This window comes from Petaurus breviceps, unplaced genomic scaffold, assembly GCF_028583685.1.
Source record: "Petaurus breviceps papuanus isolate PSGF00001 unplaced genomic scaffold, PetGlider_PUasm1.0 90977, whole genome shotgun sequence".
Taxonomy (NCBI): Eukaryota; Metazoa; Chordata; class Mammalia; order Diprotodontia; family Petauridae; genus Petaurus; species Petaurus breviceps.
Genome location: NW_027187391.1, coordinates 10,710,205 through 10,735,238, shown reverse-complemented (window position 1 = coordinate 10,735,238; position 25,034 = coordinate 10,710,205). Strand labels below are relative to the sequence as shown.

The following is a 25,034-nucleotide window of genomic DNA, read 5'->3' as shown; positions in this document are numbered from 1 at the left end:
GTGAGGGCATGAGCAAAGGATATTAGTGGAATATATACTAACCAAAAATAGGAAATAAAATATACTATGTATAACCTGCAGATAGTAAATGAATGTATTGGAAGGCTTTTGTGGTATTCCATGCCAGAGTCCCCTGATCCAGGGGAAAATAAGTGAAGCAATTTAACTTTTCGTCAAAAACCATTCTTTTTTTCATCCTTTAATCATCTTCCTTACTTCCTATTCTATCATTTCCAGGATTCAAATACAAAATCTTGTTTGGCTTTCAAAGTCCTTCACAACCTGGCCCCATCCTACCTCTCCAGTCTTCTTACACCTTAATCCCTTCCACATAGTCTTCAAGCCAGTGAGACCAGCCTCCTTGTTACTTCTCACATGGGATGCTACATTTCCCAACTCTGGGGATTTTCAATGACCGTCCCATATACCTGAAATTCTCTCCTTCTCCTTATTCTGTTTCTTTCAATTTCCAACTAAATGTCACCTTCTACAAAAAGTCTTTCCTGATCACTCTTAGTACTAGACTTCTCTCTTTTGATTATCACCGATGTATCTCATACATGCGTGCACGTGCGCACACACACAAACACATATATTCTTTGCCAAGAAAACCACAAATGGGGTCATGAAGAGTTAGATGCTACTGAACGTGTGTATGTGTGTGTGTGTGTCTGTCTGTCTGTACATAGTGGTTATCATGCTATCTCTCCCAATAGACTCCTTGTTTTGTGTGTGTGTGTGTGTGTGTGTGTGTGTGTGTGTGTGTGTATACGCGTGTCCCCAGTGCTTAGCATAGTGCCTGGCACACACACAGTTGCTTAATAATGTTTAATGAAGACTATATAAAAGGGAGTAGGGTATAAGAAGACCTGGTAGGCAGGAAGAGACCAGGTTATGAAAGGTTTTAAATGACAAACAAGATTTTATATTTTATCCTGGAAATGACAGAATAGGAAGTAAGGAAGATGATTAAATAATGAAAAAAGAATGGTTTTTGAGGGAAAGTTAAGTGACTCAGCTTATTTACCCTGGATCAGAGAAGTCTGGCATGGAAAACCACAAAAGCTTTTCAAATATCTGAAGGATAGTAAAAGTCCCTGGAGTTTACTGAGTGGTGGAGGGAGAGGTTTGACATGATCAAGCCTGTGCTTTAAGAACAATATGACAGTTGAGTGGAGGATGGACTAAAGTGGGAAGAGACTTAAGGCTGGGAGATGAACCAGAAAGCTCTTGCTACACTCCCCTTCACTTATTGAAATTCCATAATTACAACCTTATTTCTCAGGTTTTTTTTTTTCAATCAATCAAAATGTAAATTTGCTTAGAGAAGCTAACACTCTAAGCCTCATCAGTTTAATAGATTAAATCTATTAGATCCTTCCAAGAAATACAATTGTATTTAGGGGCAAAGTGGAGAGAACATAAGGGATACCGTAATTCTGTAAGATTAAAAAAACAGGTACAGGAGGGAAGAAGGATGCCAGAAGCAGATTCTAACCACAATTATTTTAAATGAAATGAAAACATAAAATGTAATAAACGCTGGAAAAGACCAACAATAGATATGGATTAGAACACAAAATGTAAAATATTTGAAATGATCAGGTCAGTGATGACTATACCACACGATTATCAAGAAGATACTTTTCATAGACAAAACAAACAAAATTCACTTAGAGGAAACAAAAGGTCTAGAATGTCAAGAGAAATAATGGAAAAAAATAGGAATGAAAGGGGCTTAGCATACTAGAAACAAAAACATATTATAAGTTAGTTATTATAAAACTATTTGATATAAAGTAAAAAACAGAAAAGTAGTTAAGTGAAACAGATAAACAGTGTTCTAGTCTTTGATAAACCAAAAAACAAAATCACTGAGAAATAGATTCCCTATTTAAGAACTATGGAGAGAACTGGACAGTAGTTTGGCAAAAATAATGTCTAGAGTAGCATATTATATCATTTGCCACAGTAAGCTACAATAAAGAACCTGAATATAAATAAATCAAAAAATGTTTAAAAAATTTTTGGGGGGAGAAACAAAAAGAGGGACAAAGTATTAACAATTAAAGGGAGGAGATAAATCCTTAATTACAAATTAAAAAAAAAAACCTCTGAGACTTCATCTCATTCCCAGCAAATGGGCAAGATGAAAAAAAGGGGAAGGGGAGGACAGAGGGGAAGGCGTAATCAGTGTTGGAGGAACTGTGGGAACAAAAGCATACTGAAATGCTAATGCTGGTGCTATGGATTAGCCCAATAATTCTGGAAACATTTTGGAATTGTTCAATGAAAATAACTAAACCATTTCTAACTTTTGCCCAAATAATTCCAGTACTGGGCATGTAACCTGAGGAGGTCAGAGACAAAAAAAGAAGTTGAAAATACAAAAATATTCATAGCTACACTTTATTTTAAATAGTAAATAACTAGAAACAAAGGTACAGCTCCTAAGTTGATGAGTGAACAAATTTATAGTTCATAAATATAATTAAATATTTTTTGCAGTATAAAATGAATATAAGGAATACAGAGAAACAAAGGAAGAAGCCCACAGACTGATATACAGTAAAATAAGCAAAACCAGAAGAAAAATATATACAACTACATTGATTTAACTAAAAAGAACACTAAAGGAATTTAAACTGAGTAAATGCAAAGTCCAATTTTGGTCATAACAAAACATATTGCCCTCCCTCTTGAGAGAGAGGTAAGAGACTACAGGGTAGAATGTTGTACACATTGCAACATGTAGTAACTGTATGGGTAATTTTGCTTGACTATTAGCTTTGTTATAAGGGAGGATTCAATAATCACAAATAAAATGATCAGCCCAAGTTTCCTTTATTCTTTCCACATTTATCAGCACCTGTTATGTACAAATCATTATACTAAACAATGCAATTAGAATAAGCCATATCCCATATCTTTAGGGGCTTACAGTCTAGTAGAGAAAAGAATGCACAAAAATACTATAACGTAAGTTACGGCATGAAAGCATAGTAAGGAAGGTACAAAATTCTCAGGTAGTTTGGAGTGAGTAGGTACTCTTACACTTGAGAGGGCTAGGGAAAGCCATTAGAAGAACAAATTTTCTTCTGTTACACATTAAACAGGATATATTTTTATTAATCTTGAAATGTTAGTTTTGTTTTTTGTTTTTTAACCTTGTACATATTGCTTCCTTTTTTAAAGAAAGGCAATGTGGAACAGCACTTACAGGACTAATGTAAAGACCTGGGTTTTCATCCTAAATCTGCCACTTAAAAATCATATAACCAGGAGAAAGTCATAATCTCTTCAAACCTCAGCTTCTTCATCTGTAAAGTGAGGATAATACCACTACCACCTGTCCTGTAAAATTTACAAGACAATTTCAAAGTCAAACTAATAATATCCATGAAATTGTTCTGAATAGAACACAAACACTGCAAACCGTGGGAAAATACTAAAGCACTATTGGTGGAGTTATAAATCTGTCCAATCATTTTGGAAAGATATTTGGAATAATCATCCAAGTCACTAAACTGTGTATACATTCTGATCCAGCAATATGTCTACTAGGCATATTCCCTAAAGAGATAAAGAAAATGAAAAATAATCCATATCTACAAAAATTCTCAGCGCAGCTCTTTTTGGAGAAGCAAAAATATTGGAAACTAAAGAGGTGTCCACCAATTGGGTAATAACTGAACAAATTATGGCATAAGAATGTAATGGAATATTATCCATTATATATTATATATGATATATATATTATATCATATATAATATGTAAAATTACATATTATAGTCATAAGAAATTATAAAATTGACAGTTTCATAAGAAATTAGGAAGACCTGTATGAATTAATGCAGAGTGAAGTGAGAAGAACCAGGAAAACAATATATACAGTGACAACGATAAAAAAAGATGAGACATTCTGGATATGTCTAATAAGGCAATCTACTTCCCTTGACCATACATATTTGTTATAAGGGTTTTCTTTCTCCTTTTTCCCTTTTGGTACAATGGGAATGGGAAGAAGCAGGAAGGAAAGAAAATGTTATTAAACAAAGAATATCAGAAAATTTAATTTTAAAAAGGGAAAGCTGTAGAACACTGTATGAAAGCATAGTACTATCATAATCATTATTATTCATTTCATTTTTCTCATCTCTTTTGATGGAATTCAAATAGGAATAATCCTAAGACAAGTTGATATATGTAATTATCAATTAGTCAACTAGCATGTTTTAAAAAAATTTACTGTTTTTCCGAAGATTGTATAAGTAAATCAAATAACTGCTTTATATAGCTAAATAAAAGATCTGCTGCTATAGCCTCAATGAAAGCATCTTTAGGACAACACAGATAATACATACTTCACTTTATTCCCATAAGATTTTGATTTCTTCTGCTGGCACTCTATATCTTTAAAGCTTTTTACTCCACTTGGCTTAGAGTTTAAGCATTTGGTATGACATCTATTAAAAAACATTGTTCTTGAAATTTTAATGGATTGATGTTATGTTTGGGTAATTGTGGGCAACAGTTGTCTGTGATAATGGTCCAGATTTATGGAGTTTACCTTGAATTCTCAGGGATATTTTGAGGCCTATACTTTTAATGAGAATTTATGCTTTGTTAGTTCATGAAAGACACAGAGTTCATGATGTATAATTCTAGCTACTTGGTCCAGATACTCAGCAGATACTAAATATTTGCAGCCTACAGTGATATACTGTACAATTTATACTGCTGCTTAATCTGTATTGGTCTGTAAATCCAGGATCCTTAAAGATAACCTGTATATCTTAGGGTGGCAATGATCTGATCCTCAATTGCCATCAAAACCGCCTCCATTTCTATGAACAAATAAGCATGATTTAGCAACTTTTAAAATGATGATTATTATAAGCATTTCTCTATTACAACAGTAGTTAATATAAACTCACTATGCTATAAAGAAAAATAACCCTCAAAGTTTAAAAGATACCTTACCTTAAAACCAGCCTGCTTAAGGAAGTGTCCAAGTTTGTCAATTATCTCTTGAAATCTTTCCTGTTGCCAATTAACCTGATGTGATATGCCATGAGAAAATAGATCTTAAGACTACATTCACATGTAAGTTAAAAAACACTTTAATAAAATATAATCAGGAATATTAGGGGCAGAGATGAGAAAATCTGACCTTATTCCAGTGAGTTAAAAAATCATTTCCTCCATATTTTCATGGTAGTTTTTAACACCATTCTAAGCATCCATGAAAAACTATGAAATGTTGGCTAAAGAATACCAACGAATGGGGTAGGGGCTGAGGGGGAATCCAAAATATAAAAACGATGGCCCTCAATCCAAGCTGAGGTTATATTTGCATTAAATGATAGCCTCATTAACACATACAGTGAAGAGTCAAGACAATAGGAAACATTTTTATACATTTTCAAATGAGATAATGACAGATTAAGAACAGTTGATTCTGGGGTTCTTATCTTTTAGAATGAATAGCAAGGATTAAAAGAATTCACATGAAAAAAATGCTATCGACTACCTGATCCATTTTATTAACTGCAACTGCCAGCTGTGTTACTCCAAGAGAGCGAACCAAGAGTCCATGTTCTCGTGTCTGTCCTCCAGTCTCAAACCCAGCTTCAAACTCCCCTCTGCTGGCATCCACAACTAAAACAGCAACATCAGCCTGAAAAGGAGGAAGGGAAGACATAAGTTTTTTTGAAAAGTCACATCAAGGGGGGCGGAGTCAAGATGGCAGAATAGGAGCAGGACCTCCCTGCTGCTCCGGCTTCGACCTTCCCCAATCCATGCAAAAAGGGGATTCTAAACAAGTCTGCAGAACCCACAAAATGACACAGAAAAGCTAACCTCCCACTAAGGACAGCCTGGCAGGCCTGCAGGAATCAGCCAGCACAGTGCTCAGGGAGCTAAGCCCAGCCGTACATCAAGGCTTTAGACCCAGGGCGGGCCTGACCAGCCGCCGGCCAGAGCGACTCCAGATCAGCAGCAGCTGTGGCCATTTCCAGATTTATCAACACACAGATGCGAAGGAAAAAGTGAGAGGTCAGTGCAGTCTCAACTTTCAGAACCAGTAAGTGGGAGTGCCTGGCTTTTGCCCCCAGGGCGAGAAGCTGCTGAGACACCTGCACAGCCAGCCAGCACCACATGGCAGCTTCAGCTCCTGGCCTGCAGAGTGTAGGGGGACCAAGCACCAGTCTGAGGGGTAATCGCTCTTGCTTTAACCTGCTTGGATCTGTACTGCAGTCTAGGGTGGAGGTCCTGGGGTGTGTGTCCAGCTTGCCAGAGCATATGGAGACCTCAGAGAGGGCACCCAACTAATACCTCCGGCAGCTGAGAAAACCCCAGCATTTGGGACGAAAGCTCCCCCGTCTGGTGGCAGAGTCCTACCGTGGCAAAAAGCCCAGGGGTCAAGGGCCTGAGGGGCAACATAACAAGGCAAAGGAAACAAGGCAGACAGAAGATTCCAACATTAGACTCCTATTTTGGGGACAAAAAGGAGTAAAGCATGGAACAGGAGGAAGACAATGAAGTCAGAACTCCTGCACCAAAAGCTTCAAAGGAAAATACAAGCTGGTTACAGGCCATAGAGGACCTTAAGAAGCAGATAAGAGAAGTAGAGGAAAAATTGGGAAGAGAAATGAGAACAATGAAAGAAAATTATAAAATGAGAGTCAACAGCCTGATTGAGGAAAATAACATCTTAAAAAATAGACTAACTCAAATGGCAAAAGAGGATAAAAAAGGCAATGAGGAGAAGAATGCCTTAAAAAGCCCAATTTGCCACATAGAAAAAGAATCTCAAAAGCTCAATGAGGAGAATCATTGCTTCAGAATTAGATTGGAGCAAATGTAAGCTAATGACTTTATGAAAAATCAAGATGCTGTTAAATAGATCCAAACAAATGAAAGAATAGAAGGCAATGTGAAATATCTCATGGGAAAAACCACTGACCTGGAAAATAGATCCAGGAGAGATCATTTAAAAATTATTGGACTACCTGAAAGCCATGATCAAAGTAAGAACCTAGAAATCATCCTCCAGGAAGTTCTCAAAGAAAACTGCCCTAATGTTTTAGAACCAGAGGGCAAAATAGAGGTTGAAAGACTCCAACGATCACCTCCTGAAAAAGATCCCGAAAAGCAAACTCCTAGGAATATTATAGCCAGGTTCTGTAATTCCCAGATTAAGGAGAGAATATTACAAGAGGCCAGGAAGAAACAATTTGAATAATGTGGAAAAACAATACAAGCAGCCAGGAAGAAACAATTTGAATATTATGGAAAAACAGTCAGGATAACACAGGATCTGGCAGCTTCTACACTGAGGGATCGAAGGTCTCGGAATATGATATTCCAGAGGTCAAAGGAGCTGGGATTAAAACCAAGAATCACCTACCCAGCAAAACTGAGTATCATGTTTCAGGGGAAAATATGGTCATTCAGTGGACTTTCAAGCATTCTTGATGAAAAAACCAGAATTGAATAGAAAATCTGACATTCACATACAAGAAAAAAGAGAAGCATGAGAAGGTAAACTGGGAAAAGAAATCATAAGGAACTTATCAAAGTCGAACTATTTACATTCCTACATGGAAAAATGGTCATTGTAACTTATGAAACTTTTCTCAGTATGAGAATAGTTGAAGGGAATAGAAATGTGTGTGTGTATATACATATATATACACATGCACATATATCACATACATACATATGTCTATATAGGAGGGTATATGGGTATATGAATATATATATGTGAATGTGTGTATATATGTGTACAGGTATACATAGACAGAGGGCACAGGACCAATTGAATAGGAAGGGATGATAGTTAAAAGGTGAAATTAAGAGGTGAGAGAGGAATATAATGAGAGGAGATGGGGAGAGACAATATGGGGTAAACTATATAGAAGAGTCCAGGGAAAATTTTTACAATGGAGGGGAAGAACAGGAAGGCAAAAGGGAATGGGTCAACCTTATCCTCATTGAATTTGGCTTAGGGAGGGAATGACATACACACTAAACTGGGTATCTCACTCTATAGGAGAGTAGAGGGGAAGGGGATGAGAGGGGGGATGATGGGAGGGCGGGGGGGGGGGCAGTTGGAGGCACCCACTTTTGAAAAGGGACAGGATCAAGGTAGAGAATAGAACAAGTAGGAGGTGGGATAGGAGGGAGGGAAATATAGTCAGTCTTTTACAATATAGCCACTATGGAAATGTTTTGCATAGCTACACATGTACAACCTATACTGAATTGCTTATCTTCCCAGTAAGGGTGGGTAAAAAGGGAGGAAGGGAATGAATCTGGAATACAAAGTTTTAAAATCAAATGTTTAAATATATATATATACTATTATTAATATTATTTTACATGTAACTGGGAAAAAAATATACAGGCACTGGGGCATAGTGATCCACCGTGCCCTTCTGGAAAGTCGGAGGGGATATGGGAGAAGATATGGGAGAAAGCAGACTAGAGGAGGGGATACCCAGTGGAACTGCTGTTTTGGGGTGGTGGGTAAGGGAAAAACGGGGAGAAAATTTGTAACTCAAAATCTTGCAGAAATGAATGATGTAAACTAAAAGTTAATAAAGCATTTGGAAAAAATAAATAAAAAAATAAAAATGGTTAAGTTTTGGGGGAGAGAGGGTGTCAGAGTAGGGAAATTAAAAGCTGACTTGAAAACAATCTCCAAATCTTCCACCAAAATATTAACAGATGTATGTTATTTTTTCATTATTTTTATCTATATAAAAACAATAACAACAACAATATACAGAAAAGTATTTTTTAAGTATAGATTAAACAAATTAATGGAAAGGGCTATTATAATCTAATCTCTTTCTCACTGAAATAAATTTTAAAGCTAAATGACCTTTAATTTTAAATTCATAATCACAATATTACATATGCCATCAACATAATGAAGTTAACAAATTTATTATTACCTGGGCAGCTCCTGTAATCATATTTGGAATGAAATCCTTATGGCCTGGAGCATCCATTAATGTAATAACTTTGGTCTTAGTCTCAAACTTTGTCATACCCACATCCATTGTAACTCCCCTAAGAAAAACAAAAACAAAACCCACCTCATATATTAGAATGTTCTATTAAAAATAAAAGCAACATACATTCAATATTCAAAATTCCTTTATAATAAGCTCCAAAGATTTCTCTGAATTATCTTCCTATAATCAACTTTTGTTCACAAAAACTCTTGAATGGATAACTGGCCATTAGTTGGGGTTTATATAGTGTTTTTTTTTAAATGCCAGAATTTGATCTGTTTATTTTTAAAAATAACTTTGTGCACTCTAATGTTTAATCAAGATGGGTAGGGAGTCCAAAGTCATAGTAGGTAAGAAGTCGAAGCATCCTGGTTCATTCCTAATCTTAAAATGAAGAGAGTAAGCTATCTAATAGACCACCCAGAAAAATTGGCTTTTTCCTCAGGTAAGGCCAAGTTAGTTCAATGGACCCAAAGTAAAAAGGATCATATCTCTTTTTGATAATTACAAATGACCCAGTCTGCATATTTCTTTTTTTTTTTTAAAGCAACTGGGGTTAAGTAACTTGCTCAAGGTTACACGGCCAGTTATTTCTGGGTGTGGTGCTAAGTATCTGAGCCCGGATTTGATCCCCAGGTCATCCCGACACTGGGGCCGGTGCTCTTACTCACTGAGCCACCTGACCGCCCCACCAGTCTGCATATTTTCAAACAAGAAATAAACCAAAGTGACAAGAAATAAACCAAAGTGTATCTAGATCCCCCCTGAGTTGATAAACAGGATAAGCTCTTTTGATCTATTTATAAATTAAGATTTCACATTCAAGATAAGGACAAAAGAAAAACTGCTTCCCCTCTCATTTGACTCTACTTTTTAATGCCCTATACAAAAGGTAAAAAAAAAAAAAGGAAGTTTAAAATTTCAGAGATCAATTTTGTGGTATAGAGAAATAAGGTTGAAATTATAAATAGCAGAAAACCACAAATTTATCCAAAATGTCAATACCTGCTATGAGGAATATTAATCATATTTTTAAAGCACTAGTGAGGGTCAATTAGTGATGGGTTAAAAAATATTTAGAAGATGAAATGAACACACTAAAAATTATATAAGTTGGGGGCGGCCAGGTAGCACAGCAAGTAAGAGCACTGGCTCGAGTGTCGGGATAACCTGGGGATCAAATCTGGGCTCAGATACTTAGCACCACACCCAGAAATAACTGGCCGTGTAACCTTGAGCAAGTTACTTAACCCCGTTTGTTTTATTTAAAAAAAAAAATTATATAAGCTAAGAAATAACATAATAGTAGCACTGAAAATATAATCATTTGGACAAAATATCACTAAAGGAAAATTATACTGATAAAATCACCAGATCGTAGTTAAAAACTGAGTTTTCTTTCTAATACTCTTATTGAAAGACAAACTTTATGACCTAAAAAAAGTTGTTTTTGATTTGTTTTCTATAGTTGAGTCACAAAGATGAAAAAAAATGCAGACACACTACACACTAACATATTAGGAGATATTCAGGTCTCAAATGAGGATGTCTAATAAAGAAGATATAAGAGAATAAGCTAAATTTGTATACTATGATGTATACAAAACGTTTTAAAATAAACGCTCCTAGGGTTATGACTGTTTTTTAATTTCTCTTTTTGCTTATATAATCCATTTACATTGCTTTTATACTTGTTTAGATTATGGATAAATGAGAACTTTCCAGAAATGATCCCATCTTTCTTTTTTTTTTTTTTTTGGAGGGGGGAGGACAGGGCAATTGGAGTTAAGTGACTTGCCCAAGGTCACATGGCTAGTAAGTGTTAACTGTCTGAAGCTGGATTTCAACTCAGGTCCTCCTGACTCCAGGGCCGGTGCTCTACTCACTGTGCCACCTAGCCACCCCAATGGAATCTTTTATTAAATCAAATGTTTTATTAATGTTTCATTTTAAACTCAAAGTACATATCACAATTTTGTACAGAGATGGAAGAGGCCATTTGAGATTTCTCCTGTTGTTTCAACTATTTTTTGTTTGTTTACATTTTGCTATAAAACTACCCACATTAAATATTGGAATAAAAGAAAATGTATGTAGAACTCCAAAGTTTCTTACTCCTGAAAACTATCCAAAAATCTTGTAAATAAAATTTTTCCATGGCATGTTTCATGAAAAATGTAATAAGCTATATTTATTTTTTTTAAAAAAGGTTATACATAAATTCAAATCATTTATTTAAACATGCTAACATAAGACTACCTTTCCCTTTCTTCTCCGGTCTCATCCAAGACCCAAGCATAAGCAAAGGAAGCTTTACCAGCCTTTTTAGATTCTTGTTCATATTTGCGCATCGTTCTTTGGTTGACATTGCCCAGCAGGTAAAGCAGATGACCCATCAGAGTACTTTTCCCAGCATCCACATGACCTAAGGAAAATTGTCCAAGGATTCATATTTCAGTTTTCTTCAGGTAAGAATCACGTTAATAATCTATTTTTAAATTGATCTATAAAACAGATGTAAAATTTATTCACAAAAGGTGACAGAGAAAATGCTAACTACTGACCTATATACCTACTTTCTCACATTTATTCAATCTTTATGAGAATGGTCTACAAATGTATCAAGAGTACATTAATGAAAACATAAACCATATTAGTAGTCAGTCTGCCAGTGAACAAGTATTTGTTAAGTACTTAGTACACTCCAGGCATTGTACCCGATGTCCTCAAGCACTATGCCAATAATCTCTCAGGAATCAAGAGTGTGACCAAGGAATACATTGTTAACAAATTGGATACTCTTTTTAATTGGGTAAATGATACCAGTAGGAACATATATTACTTCCATAACTCATCCTTAGAAGTAATAACTTCCTGACTTTGACATATGCAAACACAATGGCATTGATTTCATCAACATTTTTGACCACAAGGAGATAAGAGGATCATAAAATCTCACCTGATTACTAACATCTGAAAAAGAATTCCCTCTGAGATTAGCCAATAAATGGTACTTCTGATAGCCTCCAATGAGGAAAAATCCAGTATCTCTCCAGGCAGCCCATTTCACTTTTAGAAAGATCTAATTAGGGGCGGCTAGGTGGCGCAGTGAATAGAGCACCGGCCCTGCAGTCAGGAATTCAAATTTGGCTTCAGACACTTAACACAGAAAAGTAGCTGTGTGACCTTGGACAAGTCACTTAACCCCAATTGCCCTCCAAAAAGAGGGAGGGAGGGAGGGAGGGAGGGAGGAAGGGAAGGAGGGAAGAAAGAAGGAAGGAAGGAAGGAAGGAAGGAAGGAAGGAAGGAAGGAAGGAAGGAAGGAAGGAAGGAAGGAAGGAAGGAAGATCTAATTGTTTAGAAGTTTTCCCTTTGCTACAATTTATACCTGGGACTCCTAGGTCGGTCCTCTAGACCAAATAGAACAATTCTAATCCTTCTTCCACATGGTAGCCCTTCAAAACTTACACACACACACACACAAACTAACCCCATTTCTATGACTAGTCTTTGTATGGCATGATCACAGGGTCTTCATCATCCTTGTTTGCCTCTGCTCCATGCTGTCCATTTCATCAATCAAAAAGGACTTACTAAATATCGTCATGTTCTAAGCCCTGTGCTAGGTACTAAGGAGCTTACATTCAACAAGCAGACAATAAGAACATATAAATATAAACCGCGTATTATACATAAATATGGAGTAGTTTGAGAGGGAGGATGTTAGCAGTTGAATGGATCAGGAAAGTCTCCATGTAGAAGAAATGATGCTCAAGCCGTATCTTGAAGAGAGGGATTCTCTGAGGTAGAGGAATGAGGCCAGTGCACAGACACAGATAGAAAGGAGATAGTGTTGTGTGTTAGACACAAAGAAAAAAAAAACAATTTAGCTAGACCATCAAGCACAGGATGGTAAGTAATGTACAACAAGATTAGAAAGACTGGCTGGAACATGCTTGTATAGGGTTTTAAAAAGTTAAACAACAGTTTATATTTAACATTACAAATAACATTAAATCACTGGAGTTTACTGAGTAAAGAAGTGAGGTAGTCAGATCTGCAATTAAGAAAAATCACTTTGGCAGCAGGGTGTAAGATGGACTGATATGGGAGGACACTTGAGGGAGAAAGACCAATTAGAAAGTCATTGTGATAATTTAGTTGAGAGACGAAAAAGGTCTTAAGGTATTGTGATAATTTAGTTGAGAGACGAAAAAGGTCTTAAGGTGGTAGTTGCATCAAGGTGAGGAGTAGAGGGAAGAAGTCAGATGGAAAATATGTTGGGGAAGTAGAAATGTCAAGATTTGGAAACTGGATATGTGAGATAAGAATGAATGGAAATCAAGGAATGCCAATGTTACAAACTTGGAAGGACTGGGGAAATGTAGTGGTTTTGACAAAAATAAGGAAGTCTGAAAGAAGTGTGCAGGGAATGATAATTAGTTCTTATTGAGCATAGTGAATTTTAGCAATCTCTCTGACATCAAGGACATCTGAAATGTCCAAAAAGAAGCTGGTTACATAGGTCTGATTGAAAACATGACATACACAACTAAGCAAAATTTTCCAAATAGGGTCTGACCAGAGCAGAGTACAAGAGAACTTTCATCATCTTCATCCTGAATACCATGGCTTATCATGCAACCTAAAGTATATCTACACAAGTAGTAGTAAGAATACGAATAAAATCATTTAAAAACAAAAGCTGTCAACTATTCAACATAACAGCCAAGACTGCTCCAAATAAGTTACATTTTAAATTGCCTAAACAGATACTATTATTAATTTTGGATATAATTCTGCTCTTTTTTAGGCCATATTTCATCTCCTTCAGTGGTCTTCATTACCCTTCACCTTAATTACAGGAAAAACCTAAATAGGAGGTATCACCGCCACCATCAGTGAGAAGCACATGTGGAAAAGGATACACTATATTCACTCCCATATCATGTCCCCTGCTCCAAATATCCATATTCCACATACCAAGGTCTCACTCCTTTATTATCAAAGCAAGTACCTTAAAATTCAAAACCTGGTATCGCTTTGAATTAAGAAGGTAATTAAATTGTGTTACTTTGATCAGCAACTACTGGACTTGTATTTTGTCCCTTGTTCCCCCCCACCCCTTCCCTCCCACCCCAGGTTCTATCACTGCAAAAGTGACCAAAGTTTCAGAACAGAGTGCTATGTAAACAATGTTGGGCTTTTCCCCTCTATTAGAATTTTTAGACTTGACATATCCTTTCTCTTTTCTTAATTAGGCTAGTTCAGTGAAAAATAGCCAAATCAATCTATTTGCTTTTTTTGCCCTTCAAACTATACTGAAATAGCAGGTTAAAACTCTCCCCATAAATAATGCAGTATTCATCACTTCATGGGATCAAAAAGGAAATCAGAGTCAGTTGTCTGGCAAAAGAGTACATTCCTTGTCCTCATTATGCTTCTGATTCTGTTCTTTAGCTATTTAATACATTCTTCGTACAGAATTATTGTGTTTAATTTCAGGCAATTTATGCTAACTCTGTCAGGTAGATTACAGATTCAGAGATTGGAGATAAACCAATAAATAAACCACTACATTTACTTGTTAATAGATCCAATCAGCTGTTAAGTGGGGAAAAGATACACAAAGGTATATTAGGTAGTTTCTCTAAAAAAATAACTCCTGGATATTGGGATTTCTATGTGGAAGCCTCATCTTGGAGAGTTTTTACCAACAGGGAGATGACTTGGTGCTATTGGGATCAAAGGTCCTTTTTAGATGAGGTGACCCAAGGGGAAAGATAGGTATGAACTTTTTCTATAATAAATATCATGAATCAGTAGAGGTATTCATTAGTTCACAACACACAGGAATAGTCCCAAAGAGATCAAGAACTACAGAATAAGTAAATGTTCCCCAAACACAGTAAGGTAACTGACTATTATAACACCTGAGTTGTGTAAACATCAAGAGTAACTATCTCAGGGATATAAAGTGGAAGGCAGGTAGCAAAATATTGCAAAAAAAATAGAGTCTATGACAAATAATGCCCTTAGAGATACCAGTCAAGGTGATGGAGTAGGATGAAGTAACACTGCCTAACTCCCCTGACAATTCTTCTAGAAAGATAAAGACAAGGCTCAGACCAGGCAGACAGTGATCAAAAATAAAAAGAGAACCATATAACTTATCTTTTCACCACAAGATCACAAATTCGACGTAAGGGCAAATAATCCGCAGAGGAACTAAAGGAACCCTGGGTCAAGGGAGAATATTGGAGGCAATCCCTTGGGAGCAGAAGTCTGTGGCATTGTGTCTCTAATCCAGGAGAGAGGATTTGGAAGCCGATGCCAAGAGTGAAGGTGGCTGCTATATTGGTGCTCTCCCCTTGAGTTAGGAAGATGGGATCAGAGGGAATCTGGAAGATAGTCCTGGGAGTGGTGGAGAGCCCCACATGGACAATTTATACCATAACATCAACACTGTAAAAATGAATGATTTTGAAAGTCTGATTAACGTAGTTATCAACCCCTATTCCAGAAGGCCAATGAATAAGAATGTGATCTAACTCCTGAAAGAGGTAATAATCTAACATGTAGAAGAAGAAATACATTTTTGGACATGGCCAACGTGAGAACAATGTGAGTCTATTTTACCTTACTATACTGATTTGTTGCAAAGGATGAGAATTTGCGGGTTGCTTTTTTTCTTTTTTTGGGGGGTGGGGAGGAAGGTAGAATGGGGAGAAAGGGTTGTGAAGGAGAAAAAAAATCAAATAATGTGCATATATCTTTACAGTTTATTTTGGATCCTTTTGACTATCAGAGAAGGGTATACACAGGTTTTCATAGATGATTTCCTACAGTAGAATTTATCTTCACAATGACAAAATTAACTGAAAGATGTAGAGAATATGAGATGCTGCTTTATTTGTTCATTCACTATGAAAAATTATTTGGCTTACTTGTAGAGCAAAATGCTGTCCTACAGGTTCTCCTCTTAAAATGTCTCTCATATATTTGTTCATGTCACTCAAATTTCTTCAAGAGATGCAACTGCAGAGAGAATTTTGTTCAATAATTCTTTGATCATCAATAAGAAGTAAAGGATAAAACATGGAGGCTAGTGATTGACAAAGGTGTTCACAAGTCATTAAGAAGGTTGAGCACAGAGTCCAATGAGAAGAGAAATTCTCTATAGATGGTAATGTTTTGAAGACACTCTTTTTGTAAATGATATGGTAGTGAGTACATCAAGCACCAGAACACTACAAGCCGTCTTCAGTGAAGACTGCTACTCAACAGAGATTGGTCTAGATGCAACAATTCTAACAATGACTTGAGTAGAATAAATGGTGTAAAAGACATCACCAAAAAATATATATGACGGAAAAAAGTAAGTAGGCTGGTTATGCAGCAAGGGCAAGGGAAAACATACGTATAGTCCAAATTCTGTATTGGTATAAATGAAATATAAAATGACCTTGAAGAAGGTTTCTAAAGCATCAAGTAGAACTCTACATGGAAGATTAATATGAAGATTTAGACAAGATATCATACAGGATACAAAAGAAAGGATAATTTATAATCTGAACCAGAAGAGTAAAATTTATAAAGAGATCTTCAAAATACTGCAGTTTAAGAATAAACACCTTAAATTATTTTTAAGATATTTAGACATCTAAGAGGAAGCATGGTATAATGAAGAAAACAATTGTGAATCAGGAGACTTGAGTTCTAATCATAATCTAGACATAATTGAGAAGAAATCACTTCATTTTTGTGGTGCCCTTATTTATAAAATCAAGGAATTGGTCTAGGTTAGGTGTCAAATACATAGCCCAATACAGTCTGGAACACTGAAATTAAAGGACGATAGAACACAGATGATGTTAATATGTGGTTTTCTAAGACAAAAATGGCCCTGAGGGATTCTTCTGCATGGTTTAGTGGCCTCCGTCTCCATTTGAGAGGCAACACTGGTATAGATGATCAAAGGTCACTCCAGTGTGAATAGTCAATATGAAAAAAAAGAACAAATCTTTTTAGAGAGGACAAAAAAGCAAGGGGTCCTTTGAAATCAAAAAAGCTAACAAGATTATCAACTTCAAAATATTTTAGAAAGAGGAATGTGTGTTGCTGTGTCTAATGAATTTTCTAGCTAAGAAGGAATTTTATACGACCTCCCTGCTCAAAGATGGCAGCACAAGTCTTGGGTGATTTAGAAGCAAAAAAAAAAAAAAAAAAAAAAAGGCAACGAGATAATATCTTCATTCCATATTCTACATTTGACTCATCTAAAGCTTTAGGCTGTCATCTTAGCTTCTACTTTGTCAACCGACAACAGGTCAGGCCTAAAACAAAGTAAGTTGAAACAGAAAGGAAAATGGCATTACCAATTACCACCAAGTTGAGCAGCTGCTTTCCCCCTTGCCTCTTCTCCAGCTCAGCCTTCACATCTATTTGCTGCTTCAGCTTGTTAGACTTTTTCAGTGGCGTTGGTGCTGTGCTCTGTTCTTCTAATGCCTGAATGGTGTGGGATGGAAGAGCTGATTTAGAAACTGGCTCAAGAATACCAGAAGAAGCAATGTTGGTATCTTCACTAGGAGGTCCTTTGTAAGGTGTGTGGACACTATGACCATTTTCTTCAGCAGTCACTCTAAGAAAAGCAAAGACAGGAAAACAATGTTATAGGACACTGAGAACAGAGAAGTGCTCTCTTCATTCCTTTGCCCTACAAATCAAGAATGATCTCTGATAAGTAGCTAGTCTGCTAAAGTAAACATGATAAAAAGCGAGGTCCTCAACCCCACAAATGAATGTTTGTAATATCCTACAAGAAAAAGTCTGTCTGAAAGAAAAATAAGAAGAAAATTACCCTGTAAAACAACTGACAGCCAGAATCCAAATCCATCACACTGACTGTCATCCTATCACAAGAAGGATAGCATAAAAAAGACATTTGAGAAAATAAGTATTAAATGATATTTGAGATAATTAACACAATATTAAAAAATTCCCCCCCTTTGTCTCCCAGAAAGTTCAACTGAAAGGATAGAATCGTGATATTTGTCTTATCTTTGCTTCAAAAATAATGCTAATTTCCCAAATTTATTTCTTATAAGGTAACTAGGTGGAGTGTCAATGCAATGTTCACAGAACCAACAGTGACTAATATGCTGGCATAGTGCTCAATTGAAAAATGTTATATACAAAAAAATGTTACATACAAAAATATAACACACTCTCCATTTAGAAAACAGAAGCAAAACATTTATTCAGACACCAGAAAACCAAATCCCCAAACCAGAAAGCTGAATCCATCATAGCAACAAAGAAGTTAATACACCATAACACAACAAAGAGCCACAAACAAAATTTTAGCCTTTAGCCTTCCCACAAACAAAATTCATGAGCCTGTCTCCAGGGATGCATGCTCTCCATCCCCCATCTCTAACTGCTCTGATTCCCAGCTTCCTGTAGGCTCTGCTATACCCTTCAGCAAACTCCTTCCACCATTGGCTCCATGTGATTACATTCAGCCTATTATGGGGCAGAGAAGATTTTTCAAAGCAGTGAATATCTTCAAATTCCCTTAGATTTATTAAGGGACAGGGAAGATCTTCAAATTCCCATTACCATTACATTAGAAAAATGACATTTATAGAAAATTCTAAAATAAACCATGATCCTAATTCTTCAGTATCACTTGGTATATTCTCTAGAGCACCTAGTACTATGGGAGCTTAATAACTTATAAGCCACTCTATGATACAACCTATATATTTGCCTGTACAGTTAAAGATAAACCTGGTTCAGGAAAAGAATAGTTTGCCAGCTGCAGGTGGCTAGGAAAGGGGGCAGCTATACCCACTCTGACCTAGGTATAGCTATTCTTCTGTGTGGAGGCAATGGAAGAGTTTGGGTTCACAAGACTGCTACCATGATGGAAGCTTAGCAGCATCCAATGGGCGATGGCAATATTAAGTAAAATGAACTCTCTTTCTTTTCCCACAAGGTTTAACAAAGAAAATGCCAGAGTATCCTCTTATGCTCCCAGACTAACCCATGTTCTGAAAAGAAGCAAACTACTGATGATTGCAAGGTCACTAAATTTTAATATACTTTTAACTGAGATCCTACCAAGCCAGAAAGTCTTTTGAGTATGAGGCCAGTAACAGTCTGTATGTCTGCTGCCGGACAATCAGATTTACTGCAGAAAGGAGGTGGGGACCCTGGGTTCTTAAAGGCTATACCAGTGGAACAGAACCTACAAAGTTACAAAGGCTTGGAATACAGGTTTCTTGAAAGACTGGATGCCTCTACAGTTAACTAAGTTTGGAAAAACTCAACCAGTTTAACAGATGGTGAAGATTTTTTAATTCTCGAAAAAGAATCTAGAGTTATAAAAGGGATGTGATTTATATCATATAGAATATAAGCTCAACAGAACTAACACTGCCTATGTTCCTTGCATATTGGAGGTGATGAAAAAATGTTAGGCGAACTGAACTGAAAGTATACTCCAATCCCTTAGCAAAGGAATAAGGAGGTCTGAAGTTTTTAAAAAGTATAACGATTCTTAAAAGTAAAGAGCTGAACCCAAAGACCCCAGCTTCTGGAAAAAGAACTCACTATTTGACAAAAACTGCTGGAAAAACTAGAAAATAGTATGGCAAGGGGCGGCCAGGTGGCTCAGTGAGTAAGATCACCAGCCCCAGAGTTGGGATAACCTGGGATCGAATCCGGGCTCTGATATTTAGCACCACACCCAGAAATAACTGGCCATGTAACCTTGAGCAAGCTACTTAACCCCAATTGCTTAAAAAAGAAAGAAAGAAAATAGTATGGCAAAAACTAGGCATAAACCAACATCTCACATTGTATACCAAGATAAGATCAAAATGAGTACATGATTTAGACATAAAGGGTGATACTATAAGCAAATCAGGAGAGCAAAAAATAGTTTACCCATCAAATCCATGGAGAAAGGAAGAATTTATGACCAAACAAGAGATAGAGGACATTATGAAATGGATAATTTTGATTACATTAAATTAAAAAAGTTTTGAACAAACAAAGCCAATGCAACCAAAATTAGAAGGGAAGCAGAAAACTGAGAAACAATCAGTGTCTCTGATAAAAGCATTTCCAAAATAGAAAACTGAGTCAAATCTGTAATATAAGTCATTCCACAACTGATAAATGGTTAAAGGATATGAACAGACAGTTTTCAGATGAAGAAATAAAAGTTATCTATAGGCATATGAAAAAAAAGCTCTAAATCACTATTGATTAGAGAAACACAAATTAAAACAACTCTGAAGTACCATCTCACACCTATCAGATCGGCTAATGTGACAAAACAGGAAAATGATAAATGTTGGAGAAGATGAGGAAAAATTAGAACACCTAAAGCATTGTTAGTGGAATTATGAACTGACCCAACCATTCTGGAAAGCAATGTGGAACTACTATGTCCTAAGGGCTATAAAACTATGTATATCCTTTGATCCAACAATATCACTTCTAGGTCTATATTCCAAAGAGATCATAAAAATGGGAAAAGGACCCACACATATACAAAAATATTCGTATAGGAGCTTTTTGCATGGTGGCAAAAAATTGGAAATTGAGGGGACACACACATCAATTGGGAAATGGTTGAACAAGTTATGGTATATGAATGTAATGGAATATTTTCATGTTATAAGAAATGATTAAAATTTTTAAAATAAAATAATTGTAGAAGATTAAAAAAAGAAATTATAAGAAGGACGTTTTTGGAAAAACCTGGAAAGACTAACATGAACTGATGTTGAATGACGTGAGCAGAACCATGAGAACACATCAACACCGTGAGATGATTAACTATGATAGGCTTTGCTATTCTCAGCAATACAATGATCCAAGACAATTCCAAAAGACTTGTGATGGAAAATGCTAAACACAGCCAGAGAAAGAAATATGGAGTCCAAATACAGATTGAAGCATACTATTTTCACTTTTGTCTTCTTTTTTTTCTTTCTCATTCTTTCACAACATAACTAATGTGGAAATCTGTTTAATATTATTGTACATCTATACCCTCTATCACATTGCTTGCCATCTTGGTGATGGGGGAGGGGAGAAAGGGGAAAAAAAATCTGGAACTCAAAATCTTATAAAAGTGAATGTTGAAAACCATCTTTACATGTAATTAGAAAAAATAAAATACTATAAGTGGGGGGGAAAGTCACACACACACACACACTCTCTCTCTCTGAACCCCTTAGCTGCCCCTATAAAGCTTAGAATAGAGCAATACCGTCACAAATTATTTCCCCTTTTTGATTAGTTCATTGCTTTCACTCTACTTCTGTTTTCTCATCTTTGTTTACTTAATACAAGAAACTGGAGTTCTACTGGAAAAAGCTCTGGATTCAGACCTGAGAGCTTGTATTCTGGCTATACTACTTACTACTCATGCAACTTTGGGTAACTGACTTATATGAGTCAGAAGCCCACTCACCCAAAATGACTCAGAGACTTCTCAAGGGAGAGGCAAAAACTTTATTACCATCTTTCTCGAGAAAGGGCGTCCCCAAACCCAACAAAAAAGTCAGAAGAGAGGAGAGCACTACAGAAGGCAAAAGCAAGATTATAAAGCCCTAATGTGGGAATTCCATACCTTCTCCGTTGTCCCACTTTACCAATGGTTGGTAAGGCAAGCTCACAATCTTCTTATTAATGCCAACCAATTGGCGCAAAGCCCTCTCCATTCATTACCCTAATTATTAGTAATGATGCTCTAATTTTGTTATATAACATACATGAGGTCCACTATGCAAGCACAGTAACCCCAGAACACTGAACCCCCTTCAGTCCAACCTAGATGTCTCCTTATCTGGGCCTGAGTGTCCCAAGGCTGCTGTTTGCTTTCTGATTGGTCAAATCCACCTGCTGTTGCCAGCTCCTTTTATTCTAGTTATTACATTTTTAGTATTATCTAGGAGTTCTCTGGGAACTGGGAACTCAACTTCTTCCCAATGCTACTGTCTGGTATTTTTTATCAGTAGTCTTATTTCAGCAATTCTTGCAGTTTTATAGAAACTTAACCCTTTGTTACCTCTCACACTACCATTCCTTTCCCCAAACTAAAAACATCTCTAATTTGGTCTCAATAGTTAATTCAATCAATTGTATTAATACTCAACAGCCCCTACATTAACTTGAAATACACAATGACATACATATATATGGGGAAACAATACTGAACTTAGTTACAAAGTATAAGGAAGTAATAAGAATGTATATAGGATGTTCAGAATGGGGAAACTTCACTTCAAGTTATCCTTCACACTCTCTTGGTGCGTTTCCTAATCTATAAACTGAAGGGCCTGAACTTAATGTTCTTAAAGGTACAGGTATCTATCTTCTAGCTCTAAAAATCTGATCCATCAGTGAAGAATGCACAAAGAATGACATCTAGGGACAAAGGAAAAGAATTACAGGTCACTGTTGAAAAGTGTAGATCTAATGTTAAAGACAGCATGTTTTTGTGCTTTTGCTTAGTCTATACTTTCTTACTTTTTTTTTTGAGGGCGGAAGGCAGGGCAATTGGGGTTAAGTGACTTGTCCAAGGTCACACGACTAGCAAGTATTAAGTGTCTTGAGTCCGGATTTGAACTCAGGTCCTCCTGACACCAGGGCCAGTGCCCTACTCACCATGCCACCTAGCCACCCCTCTATAATACTTTCAAGGTCTGAATACATAAATATCAAATACTCTTTCACTGATGCAGATCACAACACAATCTCATCATGTTTTAGAAATGATTCAGTAAGTTGTTGTGGCCAAAACAATTCATCACCTGATATTCAACCTTCTGGTAATGATCCTCTCTAAACTTAGTTAAACTCATGCTTGGATGACAGTCAATTGGTAGACCTATCATATGAAAAGCCTTTCCAGCTTGGTAGAAACAGTTAGACCTTGTACTCCATTCAAGAACCAAGGATTACCTCACGCCATGACAAAGCATCCAAGAAGGACTTTGGTGTAGGAATTCTATGTTTACTGTAGCAAGATTTAGCAAAATAATAATCTTTTTTCCACTTTTGCTGCCACTTTCATACTTATTAGTTTTGGTGCTGGAGGGAAATAAGCTGTATGGCTATCACTAGTGAATGAAACATCATTCTTTCAAGTTAGATAACTGACTGATCACATTGAGTTTCCTACAGTTTTCTTGTCCTTCCCCATCCCCTTTCCTCCTCCTACCCTGCTAAAAAGTTCTATTTTTGTTTGATATAGTAATAGTGCTATAGTGCTAGAGCACTAGAAATGTGTGCAATGGTAATTAAGATGTTACTGTCACTGTAGTATTTCAAGTGATTCATTTGTGTTATAGAGACAATGTGGCATAACGGTTAGAGTATTGGAATTGGAGTCAAGAAGACACTGGGATCCACTTGTCTAGCTATGTAACCATAGGTGAGTGACAACCTCTCTTAGCCTCCTTTTCCTCTTCTGTTCACTGTTAATAATAATATCTATAAGTATCTACTTCACAATGTTGAAAGGCTCATATGAGAGAATGTGTGAGTGTGGATTGCAAACTTTAAAGTACTATGTAAACATCAATTATTGCTCCCTCCAGTGATGAATATTGCAAGCCCACTGTATTCTTTAAGAGAGCCTTCAAAAGTGGCTTAGCTCCCGGAGCTGACTTTTTCCAGACTTAGCTAGGCAAGGTGTTAGGTGATAAATCTACCATCACATTCATGTTCAAGTCTAAAACCAGAGTTTGTTCTATATCTGCACAGGTTTCTAGAACCCAGGGTTACTTCCATATTATAATGGGGCACTGGAATAGAACTTCAGTAGAAATTTACAGTTAACCTTTATATAATTTCAAAATCTGTCTTCTTAAAGAATCAAACATACTCTGGGTTCCTCATCTATACAAGTAACAGAGTTGGACTACATTATCTCAGAAGATTCTCTCAGAGATAATAAAGTCCAACTCCTTTACTTTTAATTAAAGTTTATTCTATTCTTCAAAATTTTTAGTATTATCATCATTATAGTGAGGATTTTATATATTTCAAATTAAGTGTTGGCATGGTATAGCTGCTAGAGTGCTGAACTTGGAATCAGAACTGGATTTAAATCCTACCTGTAACATGAGCTTTAAGAGACCATGGGCAAGTCACTTAACTCTCCAAGAGGCACCATGTTGACAAAGAGTAAATACAGAACTTAAAAGTCAAGAGAAACCTGGGTTCAACTCTAAGGTCTAACATTAAATATGTAATTTTGCAAAGTCATTTAATCTAAATCTCAGCTTTTTCATTTATTTAAAAAGAACAATTTTTAATTGGAAAAAATTAATAGTTGCACTATCCACTCCGCAAAGCTACTGTAAGAAAAGTGACTTATAAAAACCTTAAAGTATACTATTTTAGTATAAATTATGACGATGATATTGAACTAATTTGAAAATTAGAAGATATTTTAGAGATTATCTAGGTCATCAACATTATTTTACACATGAAGAAACTAATGTCAGCACTAGCCCAAGTCACATAGCTACTAGATAGAAAGTGAGGGCCAAAGTCCACTGTAATGGTAATGGTAATTTGAAGATCTTCCTTGCCCCTTAATAGGCCAAATGTAATCACACGGAGCCTGTAGTGGGAAGAGTTTGCTGAACAGATAGAGCAGGAAGGGGTGGAGCAAGAAATGAGTCAGAGCAGTTAAAGCAGAGAGAAAGGAGGCAAGTAGACAGGTAGGACTGTGAGTGTTTGTGGGAAGGCTTGTGCAGAGGGAAGGCTTTGGGATGGTGTTGCTCTCTTCAGTAATAATGTATATTAACTTCTTTGTTGCTATGATGGATTCAGTTTTCTGATATCTGAATAAATGTTGTGACATATTTATAAAATCAACATATTTATAAAATATAATTCTAGCTTCATCTAAAAAGCAAAGTATATCATTCATTATAACGACAAATAACAAATAAATCCAATTAAAATATATT

The 25,034-nt window shown here is 36.2% G+C and overlaps 1 protein-coding gene across 3 annotated transcripts in view; it reads right to left on the bottom strand.

The window, feature by feature from the left end:
* HBS1L (HBS1 like translational GTPase) overlaps positions 1-25,034 on the bottom strand; it is a 120,055-nt gene that overhangs the window by 26,187 nt on the left and 68,834 nt on the right. For all 3 annotated transcript variants that reach the window (XM_069077320.1, XM_069077321.1, XM_069077323.1), the window contains 5 exons: positions 17,406-17,668; positions 11,287-11,452; positions 8,965-9,082; positions 5,535-5,681; positions 4,985-5,059 (listed from right to left, as the gene is read on the bottom strand). In XM_069077320.1, the coding sequence (XP_068933421.1) occupies positions 4,985-5,059; positions 5,535-5,681; positions 8,965-9,082; positions 11,287-11,452; positions 17,406-17,668 (769 nt within the window). The remainder of the gene's footprint in view (positions 1-4,984; positions 5,060-5,534; positions 5,682-8,964; positions 9,083-11,286; positions 11,453-17,405; positions 17,669-25,034) is intronic.